At 43.0% G+C, this 12,942-nt stretch overlaps 1 protein-coding gene across 1 annotated transcript in view; it reads right to left on the reverse strand.

Annotated features, from left to right (window-relative positions):
* TTBK1 (tau tubulin kinase 1) overlaps nt 1-12,942 on the reverse strand; it is a 99,350-nt gene that overhangs the window by 28,424 nt on the left and 57,984 nt on the right. Inside the window, exons 9-12 of the mRNA XM_009331364.1 lie at nt 10,767-10,921; nt 9,614-9,833; nt 5,780-5,955; nt 2,472-3,030 (exon numbers count right to left, since the gene is read on the reverse strand). Of these exons, the coding sequence (XP_009329639.1) occupies nt 2,472-3,030; nt 5,780-5,955; nt 9,614-9,833; nt 10,767-10,921 (1,110 nt within the window). The remainder of the gene's footprint in view (nt 1-2,471; nt 3,031-5,779; nt 5,956-9,613; nt 9,834-10,766; nt 10,922-12,942) is intronic.

The following is a 12,942-nucleotide window of genomic DNA, read 5'->3' on the forward strand; positions in this document are numbered from 1 at the left end:
TTGAGTCACCATCCCTGGAAGTATTTAAAAGACGTGTAGATGAGGCGCTTAGGCACATGGTTTAGTGGGCATGGTGGTTGGGTTGACGGTTGGACTCGATGATCTTAAAGGTCTCTTCTAACCTTAATGATTCTATGGTTCTATGATTCTATGACACTGTCCTGAGCAACCTGCTCTAGTTGATCCATCTTGGAGCAGAGGGTGGGACTAGATGAGCTCCAGAGGTCCCTTCCAACCTCAACCATGCTGTGATTCTATGATAATCCAGAGGTCACTGTCTTTTTGCCAGTAACAAGTAATGGCTTATATGTTGGAGCCAGAGAATGGAGGAACAGAAGGAAGCATTACAGCAGGGATTACCCATTTGCTCTCAGTTAGTACTCTACTGACACCAATGGATGATCACCAGTTTCCTGATTCTGACGACCAGAATGAGGTCCCAAATCAGTACAAGGCCTATGACATTAGTTGTGGTAGTTCTGCATTTAGTGACATTTTTACCTATCTTAAAGGCTCAGTTCATATTCAAAAATAAGGAAGATTTACTCACACACACACACTATCTAATCAGAGCTTCAATCAAACCCAGAGGAAGCCCAAGCCTGAGCTACAGGAAACACCTCCACCTAGTAACTCCCACCTGAGTAACTAGAGGGTATTTCAGAACATAGGAGCAAAAAAATTTGCAGTCTGCTGGAGAACCGAGGCTGTCTAATATTTTAGCAGTGATCACCCACAATCCCATTAATTTACCTTTTTTGCCTGCTTTTTAAGTATCACTATGCAGTGATAAGCAGCCTTCATACTGCATCATACTCAACTCCCCCAGTCATTTCACATAGCAGTATTACGTGCTATGGCCAAGAAGGCACCTCCAGCCTTCTTCAGCTACACTAAATATGTCAGTGAAGTGTCCCTGCTGGTTCTTACAGCTGGTTCTTACCAGCTGGCTCTTGCCATGTTCCTTGCGTCTTGCAAATCTTGCACATCTTGCACTGACCAGCCTAATAAGTGTACAGACAGTAAATTCAGACACAGACCCTTCAACTCTGCTGATCTCGCCTATGCAATCTCTAGATATCTGGGGCATTCAACATATTGGCTTTATACAGCAAACACCTCCACCTAGGAACCTTGCAACTGGATGCAGTCTCCATGAGAAGCATGTACTGCTACTTCTCCATGCTCAGCAGGACAGTCCCACAAGTGCCTGCTGTCAGTATTTCTATCCTTCCTGTAAATGCTGCAGCCTCATACACCTTAGCAAGGAACACCTTGCCTGGCAGGCAAGGATTTGGTTTGATTCTTTTTATATAGTTTCTTGTATCATTCATGTTTTGCTAACAGTCCTTTTTTTCTTGTACCTCTCCGGGATCCAGAGAAGAGAAGAATCTGGGCAAGGCCTGAACAGAAGGATGTTCTTTTAACATGCTCCAGTCCAGTGAACACTCCCTTAGAGAATAAGCTCAAGAGGGAATGGGAGATGGAGTTACCATCTTCCAGAGGGGAACAAGCAGACTGCATGAACGCCTGCTGTAGGAGGATATCCCTGCGTCCGTGACCCAAGACTCGCCTGCTCTTTGCTGCACTTATGGATCCCACGGGCATGAGAGATCTTCATTAACATACAAATACAAAAAGCCCTCAGGAGAACAATTTTATTGTCTCTTGCAGTGAACAGTCTGGGACAGCCTTCTTCTGAATGTCCGAGAAATGAAGATTAGATATGACACAGGAACTCTGAGCCTAACAGTATATCATGTTTTTCCAGGTAATCTAATAAATTACCTCCCACTAAAAACTGAACTTCTTTATATCTTCAGAGGACCACAGGAAGAAGCAAAACTGAAAGAAAAAAGCCTCTACAACTATCTGGAAAAAACACAGGAGGTAAAGAATATTTCTGTGAGTAAGCACCTGGTAACAACAATGCCAGTCACTGAAGTAAGGTTGATGGGATGTGTGTGCTGGTTACTCTAAGCTTTTTATTAGGTATTTAGAAGAAAGTTTAATTTCAGGGAGTTATTTTATGATTCGTATTGCTGCAGGCCTGCCCTGCTGATGTGTGATTAGATTAGAGGGCATTCTCTTGCCATACACTGCTGTTGCTGCTGAGAAACTATGTGGAGAAGATTTGCTAGCAACACCTCCATACAACTAAGCAGTTATTAACAAAACACTGTGGGAGAGCAATAAGAAAACTGATTAAAGATACCCACAATCACAGCTGTGCTCTCCTCTTGTCCCTATGCCAAAACGTCTGAAAGATCATGATAACAGTGTGTCCTTAGTAGGGGACAATGTTATTAGCTATAGGGAGCACTTCTAAGGTGTTCACAACATTTGCAAGCATTGTCAGAAAGAGTTTCACAAGAGCATCCATGCTTGGAATCACAGACTTCTCCAGCACAGCTGAGATTTCCTAAGATGATGCTATGCTAGGCACCAAGACACAAACCCAGGGATCTTACCTGTCTCTGAGGACCAGTAGGTTCAGATTCTCGTCTCCTTTGTCGGATAGCTGGTGCTGAATGTAGGGGGGAGTGGGCTGGACTTCCTGTCTGCTGTTCGTGTTTACTGTCAGACACTGTTTGAGAAGGTCCTTCATGTCTGTGGGAACTGTCCTCCTCAGTCACAGGCTGCATACCCCGACTTCGCCCATCATGTGTCTTCGGCCTGACTGCAGCATCTGCCCCCAAGCGCCTTCTCTCCTCACCCTCTTCAATAGGTCTTAGTTCCTCAGGCTCCTCATCCGTGGTTCCAGAGGTGCTTGGCTCAGCACCTGGGTGAAAGTCCTTCAGCTCTGTCTCCTTATCAATGATAACCCACTCCTTGCTATCAAAGTCCTCCTCCTCTGCAAGTGGCACTGAGCGGAAAGCATTGCTGAGGGCTTCATGTTCCACCGAAGCAGACACATCCATCCTACCACTTGCCTGCCGGTCAGCCTGGCCAGTATCAATGGACAGCATCTGGGCTGGCTGGGAGGAGCATACAAGCCGTGATGGAGAGCCAGGTAAATCCATTCGAGATCTAAAGGCAGAACATGAAGGCATTAAAAATATATCAGGTTTGTGGTTAAAGTTAGGGATAAGAGTTGAGAGAAAACCTGTATAGTCCTTCTCACTCATTTCTTGGTAGATTTCAGAAAGACAGGCTTAAGCAAAAATATTTCTTTAGAATCTACAATGGCACAAAGATGTTCCCACTAAAGTGCTTCAGTACAACAGCCAATTCAGCATCTCTCTTCCTTGTGGATGACAGGGTGATAACCAGTTTCCCCCAACAACCAACACCCCTTTGGTAAGTTCTACTGGTTTGTGAAAAAGAAAAAACCCAAAACGCTCCTAAATCTACTGTCTGACTTAACAGTGTCTCTGCTGGGCTCCTATGACCTCTTCAGCTGCACTGTGCTATCTCTATGATGGCCACTGAGGCCTCTAGGGCAGCCACATGAGTTCTTTGAAGACAGCAAGAATCTTTGATCCCATTGTGCATAGATGACCCCAAAATACTTTGGAGGAGTAGGAAGAAAATATGGCAAGTATCCTTTTACAAAGGGTAGTATAATGTTCAGTGGCTCACAGTCTAAATAGCAGCAGCTTCTGCAACCATGCAGAAATACCTTTCAAAAAGGCCCTGGAAGCTCCCTGTGCCCCAATGGCCCTGGCAGCATCTCAGCTGGAAAAGCCAGTGGCACTTCTGTCTTTCTGCTCCACAGTGTTATGATCCATGCTTCTCATTTGGCCTGCACCTGCTGCTTGCTTTGCTTCTCTGCCTATCACAGATTCTAGCAGCTTGCTGCACAAAGCCAGAGTGTCTGCTGCCCAGAAAAAGACAGCTGCAGTGTGTTTTACAAAAGGATTTCAACAAGGACCGTACAGGAGCCTTGCAGACTGTTCTGGAAAAAGCCTTCTGTGTGTGAGAAAGCATGAGGTGGAACAGAGAAGTGAATGACCATTGGGTGAGGGTTGCTAAGCAAAACTGGGTATTTTTAATACGGTGGAAGGTCAGAGCTGAGATGGAAAGAATTACAAGCAAAAATGAAAAAATTTTCATGAAGAAAGGGCAGTTAGAGAAGGAGGTGAAGGTTGATGTAGAGAAAGTTGTGAGCAAAAACAAATATCTCAGCAAAAGCCATCTGATGGATTGGAAAGAAGCAAGGCTGTATTTGTTAAAGTCTTAAAATATATTATTGTGAATAGGGAACACTAAGTATGCAAAGTAAGAATGAAAAATGGCCTATAGTGTGTGTGTGTGAAGAAGAACTGGATTTTATAGAGCTGTTGTTAAAAAAATAGAAGAAACTCTGGATTTAGCCAATGTCTTCATCCATTCCCCAGCAGAGGAGAGACTCCTGGAGTGGAAGAATTTACTCCAGAAAGCCAGAAGAATTTCCCAGTGCTGGGAGTCAGGTCTGTGTTGTAAAAAGATGAAAACAGAATAAAAAGAAGACTGGGTGGCAGAGTGGGATTGTATTTGCACCATACTTGGTGCAGGCTACTTGGAAGATGAAAAAAGATCTTGATTTTAAAAGCAGGAGCTGAGGGAAGAAAGCAGGAGAAAGGGATGCATTTTGGATAATACATATTTTCTATATTAAGTTAGCATGATGCTGAGTAGACAAGGAAGGGTGGGAGAAATAAAGGAAGGAGTTAAAAGCATTCAGTGAATATACAGGACTAGTGTTGCTGACTGTTATAAATAGCTTTTTTTCCTTTCCTATTTTAAAGAGCCTTTCTTCTAAGCAAGAAAAAGAAGAGGTAGCAAGACCCAAGATTTGTTATTCAAACCCTAAATTATTAATAGCAACACAAACAATCTTTCCTGAATTAAAGAGAAGCATTACAGCTTCCCCCAGCCACCCAGAATAAAACAGTATCTAACAAACTGGGGGTAGTGCTAGGGGCTCATCCTCTTTCTAGTTCTTTTTGATCCTCCTTCATTTCCAGCTACCATCTCCTTGTGACTGTTCCCCTTGGCTGAAGTCTGTCAGATTTTCTCTAAGAAGAAGGCCTGTCTCTGCCCTACCTCTTTAGAGGGGCCATTTCACCAGTATGTCCTGCAACCACAGTCCGTGCCCTGACCTTCAATGGGAAGAGGAAGACAGAGTAACAAAGGATGTGAAGGGGGTTACCAGCACCAAGGGCTTGTGTCCTGTAACACATGTGTTCTCCAGCACACAATACTTTAAAAAGCTTCTTTTAATTATTTTTATTATTCTTGTTTTTTTGTTTATCTCTTTGCTGTGGATCTGAGAGAAGGTATTCCTGTTACCCTCAAAATCAGGGTGTAATGTGTACTTTTCACGTGCAAACAAGTACAATGCTATATGCTGAAAAATGAACACTGTTATTACTATTAATGAAAAATAATGAAATAACGAAACCCACCAGATCAGGATCTGCCAGCTAGCTCCCAGAGTACATGCATCCCTGCACGTATCCTATCAAGATCCATTCTTCCCTCCCACCTCAGGCCAGCCAAAAGCTTTGTGACTGTTTACATTATCTCTGATCTGATGCTTTGCATTCCCTCTGACAAATGTCCCTCCTTCCACCTGTGGAGTTCTTCCCATCCAGGGACAGGATAAGAATTATTCCCCACTAACTCTCCTTATTAACAGACATGAGTGTCTCATCAGAAAGATCATAAAGCCCATGAACACCTCCACCCAGAAATGAACTTCCAGTGCCTGCTGATCTAATGATTAGGTTGGTCTCAACAGTCAATCCTCAAGACACTGCTAAAAGCAGTAGGAGGCTACAGAGGGTGAGCAAACCTTCTTTCATGTAGATCTGCTTTGCCATCAGCAGTGGAGAGGCGTTCTGACTCAGGGCTGTTCACACGGCGGTATCTTAGGGAGCGCACTTGTGCGGTAGGGGACTCCGGAGGCACTCGGACAGGGGAACTGGGGCAGACACCATTTCTCTGCTCCTCTTCCACCATGCACTGAGTCTGTAGGGGGTAAACACAGAGAACCTCAAAGTCTGACCAAAAAGACATTGATTTCCCATCCTTCACTGTTGCTCTGTGCTTTCTTCCAGGATACAGTTTCAGCTGCATTTTCACAATCTACATAAGCAATGTTTGCAGGAGTGCAAGGGCCCATATGCCCTGGCAATTATCTAGTATTAAAAGAAGGTATGGATTTTAAATCAATTCAAATATTTAAACATCTTTACAAGGTGGCCTTTGCATTTCAATTACCCTGAATAGTTGATCCAAAGGAGTTGTTATGGGCTAACCTACTGCATACACAAACCCTAACTGCTTAACCAAGATGTCTAAGAGCCCTTGTTTGTCAATATTCATCTATGCAGGGTCCATGCATTGTATTGCAATGTACATACTTTTACTTCTGATGAACTTGATATGACTAAGCCATCTCCTAATTCCCAGGGTAGTTTGTTTTTTTGGTTTTTTTTTGTTTTTTTAAATCTTGGTCCTCTAAACAAAGTCCTCCAGGATATATACTCAACCACAACATCTGTAAGAGCTTTCCACAGACCCAAGGTCATGCAGGGACCTGAATATGCTCATGAACACTTGTGAGCATTGAGTGTTCATACTCTACCAGTATGTATTTTCTGTTTTCATACGGCGTTAGTGAATTTGATTTTTTTTTTAGTTTAGCAGCAGTCAAAGGAGCAAAAGTAGGTGACTGTAACACAGCTGCCTTCTGCCTTCCACTGTGCTACTTCCCCTTGGAAGAGAAGACCTGCTTAGGCAAAAGCATAGAGGCAGAATGGTCCAAGGGCTACAGCAGCAGTCTAGGATTTGCAATCAACCCTGTTGTGCTGTCAGCCATGCAACATCAGCTGCTACACGCTGCCTCTGTGTGGGGATATGCATTGAGGTGCCAGTGCAAGTTCCTAGTATGGAGAGTGTTTACCCTTCTCTGCAGCATGCCCTACATTCACTTGTCCTCTGTTAATGCCAGAGGCTCTGAATGGAAGCAGGCTTCTCAGTAAAACACTGATGATCAAGACAGTTGCATTTATGCCTGTACTGTGCATACGGCAAGTCAGTCAGCATCCATAAATTAGCAGATCTAAACCACCCAGGCTGGGTTTGGAATGCATAACTAAGGAGCCTTTGCAGCTAGGGAGAGTGGAGGAGAACTTTCAGGCATTACAGGAAAAGCAGAATAGATGATAATGATTTAATCTGTAATCCATTCAGGTCAGGAGAAGGTTAGTGACAAAGGAAGGTCAAATGTGTTTGTGAAAGGAGCAAAATGCTGATGTAACTGTAGGGTAACAGGCAACTTGGTAAGATGCAAGAGCAGAGAATTGGTGGAGGGTGTGGGAGAGGAGGAAGAGGCTTCTGAAAAAACGCAGAATGAGAACTTTGATCCAGTGGAGGAAGGAGAACCAGAAGGAGGATTTAGAAAGGTCAGTGACAGTAAGCAAGGAAACTGTCCTTAGCTCAAAAATGGGAGAAGTGGGACAGAAGGAGATCTGAACTATGTGAACAGAGAAATAAGGATGACCTTATAGAGGTATTGGGGAGAAAAAACCTGGCAAGATCTACTCATCACCTAAATACAAAGACCAAGACAGGGAGAGCCAGAGTTACTTCTAGTGCTACAAGACTGGCAGATGAAGGATGGTGAAGCTGTGAATAGCAGAAGGGTGTTTTACACACCAGCTGCCCTTGCAGTTCTGAAAGACACAAAGGATGCCTGAGATTACAAGCAGAGGTAAAGCTGTGCCCTTACATATCAAATCTGCAGCCTCCTTTTTTTCTCCATGTGGTGACTGTGACGTAAATAAAAATTGATTCTCTCTCAGAGACCAGTCAGACTAAAGATAATAAGCCTAGCAGAGTGAAAGGACAGGCAAGAGTCAGACTAAAGATAACAACCCACACAGAGAGAAAGGACAGACTTCTTTAGCTTTGGAGAGCATGATACCCTGGGCTCTATTTCATAGACTGCTGCGTAGCTACAGAGCTTGTCAGAACTGAAGTGCTCATTGCCACGCTGACTAAATCCCTAAGCTCCTTTGCCAGCAAACTGACAAAAAATAGCATATCCCCTGGCAGAAGAGTCACCTGGTCATGCTGTGGATCTTGTAGAAACCTCTCCTGCCTTTAGCTGCTGTTATGACAGGGCTTGTGAATGACAGCACTGGGTACCTAAGACATGACGTACAAGTAGCACACAGAAAGGACATTTAGGACTCCCTTATGCACATCTCAGTCTGACTGAAGAGCATCAAGACACCTGGTGGTTCAAAGGAACAGAAAAACACATAGGAGTTACCAGGATTTTTCTGTAATACTCTTTTTTTTGTATGTTGTGTAAACAGAACTGTCCCACTCTACCAGGCTTTTATTATTTCATGTGCCTTCAGATGAGAACTTCTGGGAATGCACACAGTTTACCAGTGAGAGACAAAGAAGTGATTTGAACTTGGCTTATAATTCTCAATATTGGGGAATGCTGCTGGTAATGTTCCATACAGATAACACGTTGATTCAAATTATTTGCATTGGAGAATTTTAAGCAAGTTAGATGAGATTATTTCTTGTCCATGAATAGTGTTTTCTAATAAGACTAAGGATAGTGGAGATATCTACAGGGCTGAAAGAAGGACTAACTTTGTGCCAGTAGAGACTTAAGTGAATTCTGGTCAGACCCAGAAGACTGGTAGATTTAACACGCTAATCCACAAATGTCCACTAAAGACAGGTTTCCGAAGTGAATCCGATATGTTCTGATAATATTTTAAGTCTGTTTGATGAAGGTTTCTCTGCTAACAGATTCTGTATGTATCTGGTGTCATGCCAAGTGACATTCTGATTTTTGAATAAGAATTGAGATCAACACAACAAATCTAATTTACTTGCAATACGTAAGTTGATCTAATAAATAAACTAACCGGTAGATTCTCATACTTCACATTTACTATGGAATCATCATTCAATGGGGATGCCTCCAAGAAATTAGGTAACAATTACAAGAAAGGACTGAGAAACAGCTTAGGGATTATGACGAAAACCAACTGATGTATACACTTCAAGCAAGCTAAAAAGTCTAATATGATCTTGAAATGCAGAAATATGAGAATATTAAGTGATAGTTTCTCTCACTCTTCATAGGCGTGAAACCATCATTAGATGCTCTTTATAGATTGTGCTACCCTTAGAAAGGAAAGTTAAAAAATTGGAAGAGAAAAATCAGTGATGACTCAAGGTGTAGAAAAATATGGCTTATGAAGATATCTCTGATGAAATTTATTTACCCAAGAGGTTAGGACACAATAAAATTTTGGTTTATAATTTCCAAACCTGGGACATTTCTGATATTATATCAGCTATGCAAGGACTAAAATTCCATGCCTTGAAGTATCAAGATCGTAGATAATTATATGATTGGATGAAAGATTCACTCTAGCATTATTGGCCCCCAAAATGTCATTTGCATAAAGATCCAAATTAATCCCAATGGCTTTTACTCTGTGAAAAAATTGTAATTTTCCCATTCCACAGTGCTTTTTGGGCTGCACAATGTAGGATCCTACATCAGTGGATCCGGGTGGCTTCTAGCAGTCTACGAATCCATTGCCCTAAATCCAACAGCCACAGGAGATAAATATATGTTCTTTACTTTGCTGATGCTGATCCTGAGTTTGTTGCGATTCACATCTGTCTCTTCCCAAACTTCAGCCTCATTGAAAGCGGTGTTTGGAGCCTGACCAAGACCTTCTGCTGGCCGGCCTGACAGGATGGGAGGAGCATTCTCTTGATCACTCAGATGTTCACCCTGTAGGACATCCTCAGTGTTCTCACGAAGCAAGTCCCCAGGTACCGGAGTGACATTAACCACCCTATGGAAGAGACAAGAAGAAAGGTAAAATTATTAGTACTTAAAGAAGGAGGCCTACCACACTGCCCCACAGAAATTCCTTAGCAGCTTTTAGTGTATTACCAGGTTGAAAAAACAGGCAGTCCAGCATTATCCCAGATATGACAACCTGAAACAGAACAGGAGGATTCCACCTAACATATAGTCACAAAGACAGTGGGATGGATCAGTGAAAGCATCTTGGGACCCTTGATATGCAGGCTGCAAACTTCTTCAGAAGTGCCCATTACACAATATTTAGCTTAGAAGAAACTTCCCCTCTTTGCATGAGCAAATGGGGCTATATAGGCCTTACAGCTTTTATCTTCTATAATATTACCAAGGATTATTGTTATCCCTTAATGTCAGCCCCCTCAAAAGCACCAAGACAGACCAGCCTTATCAACTTTTGTTTGGACTCATTTCCATCTCTGAGCACCAAGCTCTGTGTACCTTTGCACCAGCACATGAAACACCCTGTAAAAGTTGAGGAGCTGTGTTCGAGGCATGACCAGTGCATGCACTCTGCTGTGGTCAGCTCACTAGCAATCACAAACCCACCCCACAGCAAGGCAACAACTGCCTCACAGCAGGTGCTCTCACAGAAGCTCCAGTCATGTCTGCCATATAATATGCAAAATATACAAGCATATGGGCTCCATCAATCCTGGCCAAAGGTCCCCAGACATCCCTTAACGTGACTCCAACCCACACACTCATCCCCAGTAGAAAATGTGTTTTCAGGACAGCAAAGGTCTGAAACTGGGTTCCACCACCTTAGATACATGTTAATAAATCAAGTGGTGGCTGCCATGCAGCTCTAACTTCCCAGGATCATAATGGCTTTGAAATCTTTCAAAAATGAACTTGTTACTGAGGATGTCCATAGTCTGACTGGCGCAACTGCAATACTCACCCAAACATAGCTGCTGTTTGCCTGGTGTTTTGCTGTGGTGGAGTAGAGGTGCTAGTGGACAACAAGATATCTGTACCAGCCTTCTCCCAGTCAAAGGCTTCATTTTCAGTGATACCTCTTTCTTTCATGCTGTTCTCGAAAACGGACATGATTAGCTGGAATAAATTTACAAAAACAATTTATGTTAAGTAGCTGAGGGTGGCTTTCACAAAAAATCTGAAGTATGAGCATGCGGACCAAGTGCAGCTTATAATCTCCATCTTGCCTACGAAAGGTACCAAGAAATGAAAGCAGATGTCATAAAATCGTTATCAGTTGTTTCTCAGGCTGGTTTTGGCTTGGTAACTGAAATTTCTTTAAATCTACAAAAGAAGTGCATGCAACATTTTGACAATGATTTGATGAAATCTTGCAGTTGGCTTGTTACTCTAACTCTAAAGCCATAACTTCAGCTCAGCTTTCCTGTAGATTAGACATACTCAGAATAGTACATTCGATATGTAGAGTTCAAGGGCTGCCAGAAGACATAAACACAACAGGAAAACACAGTCCTAGGATGCAGACTCGCTGCAGTGTCTGGCTCAAATACAGCTTGGTCAGGAGCCCTGTGATATGTTTTACACAATGTGGCCTGCCACACTTGGCTGCGGAAGAAAATAAAACTGTAAAAGGGATGATACAATTTTCTTTATAAGATGGCAGGTACAAATGCTCATGTTGACGTGGTTTATGCTTGTTGCTTTCTAAGAACAGGTATTCTTTAGGAGAGAATGGAACTACTGGCAACAGTGCTCCGTGCATCAATGCATTACCCAGGGAAATCTGATCTGCTGTCAAAGGGAAACTGGATGCTATAGGCCAACACAGCCGTATGTGAGGTCCTGCATTTCTAATAAAATTATTCAGCTAAATAATGCAGAACTGTGAGAATTCAGCCTAAAGTCTATACGGAGAGATAATATGATGACAAATACATTTGGTTTATGGCATAGAATTAGCACTAAGTTATGAATAAAAATTACCATGAACAAACCCCCTATTTGTTTGCATTTATATTCCAGTTCTGTTTATAAGCATGATCAGAAGGCCAGGAGAGCCTGCCATTTCCTACTACCTTCCACCAAACTGCAGTAAAGTGCCTATTTGCAGTTTTCAGCTGAGCCATCTTTTTCCTTCTTTTTGTGACCTAGAATCCTAGAATTAGGTGCTCTACTCCTGCAGTGGCGCTTCGTTCGATTAAAAGAATTCCCAGGGTTGACTGTCGGACAGACCAAGGAACAGGTAACACCTCTCCAGAGAGCAGATGTGACATGGCAGTGGTAGTAGCTTCTTTGATTTGAAAGGGATTTTACTGCTGTGACAGTTTAATATGATAGGATTGTGTTTCTGCTTGTTAGCCTTATGTCATGATGCCCCCTTTCACCTCTGATGGAAACGGGAGTTGTGCTGCTGCTGTTGGCAGGGAATTTCTTGCTTAAAACCGAATGTGAGTAACTAAAGGGTCACAGTCTTGCTTTTAGTAAATGCGTTTCTGGTATTTAGTAACCTTAGATGGATCTTTTCTCATGAATTTGCCTAATTACTTATTGAATACATAAGCTGTTGGACTACACCTATCTTAGGGCAAAGAATGCACCAATTATGTGAACTGTCTTCTTTGCTCATTCAAACCTGCCACAAGCTGATTTCATTTGGCAGTTCCTCATTTTCATATCAGAAGAAGCAAAAAAACATGGACCTTGTTCTCACCAACAAGGAGGGGCTGGTGGGGAATGTGAAGCTCAAGGGCAGCCTGGGCTGCGGTGAGCACAAAATGGTGGAGTTCAAGATCCTTAGGGCACTGAGGAGGGCGCACAGCAAGCTCACTACCCTGGACTTCAGGAGAGCAGACTTTGGCCTCTTCAGGGATCTGCTTGGTAGAGTGCCATGGGACAAAGCCCTGGAGGGAAGAGGGGCCCAAGAAAGCTGGGTAATAGTCAAGGATCACCTCCTCCAAGCTCAGGAGCGATGCATCCCAACAAAGAGGAAGTCAGGCAAAAACGCCAGGAGGGCTGCAATCCGTGCAGGATGAACATGGAGCTCCTGGACAAACTCAAACACAAAAGGGAAGCCTACAGAGGGTGGAAGCAAGGACAGGTAGCTTGGGAGGAATACAGAGAAATTGTCCGAGCAGCCA

This window comes from Pygoscelis adeliae, unplaced genomic scaffold, assembly GCF_000699105.1.
Source record: "Pygoscelis adeliae isolate BGI_AS28 unplaced genomic scaffold, ASM69910v1 Scaffold259, whole genome shotgun sequence".
Taxonomy (NCBI): domain Eukaryota; kingdom Metazoa; phylum Chordata; class Aves; order Sphenisciformes; family Spheniscidae; genus Pygoscelis; species Pygoscelis adeliae.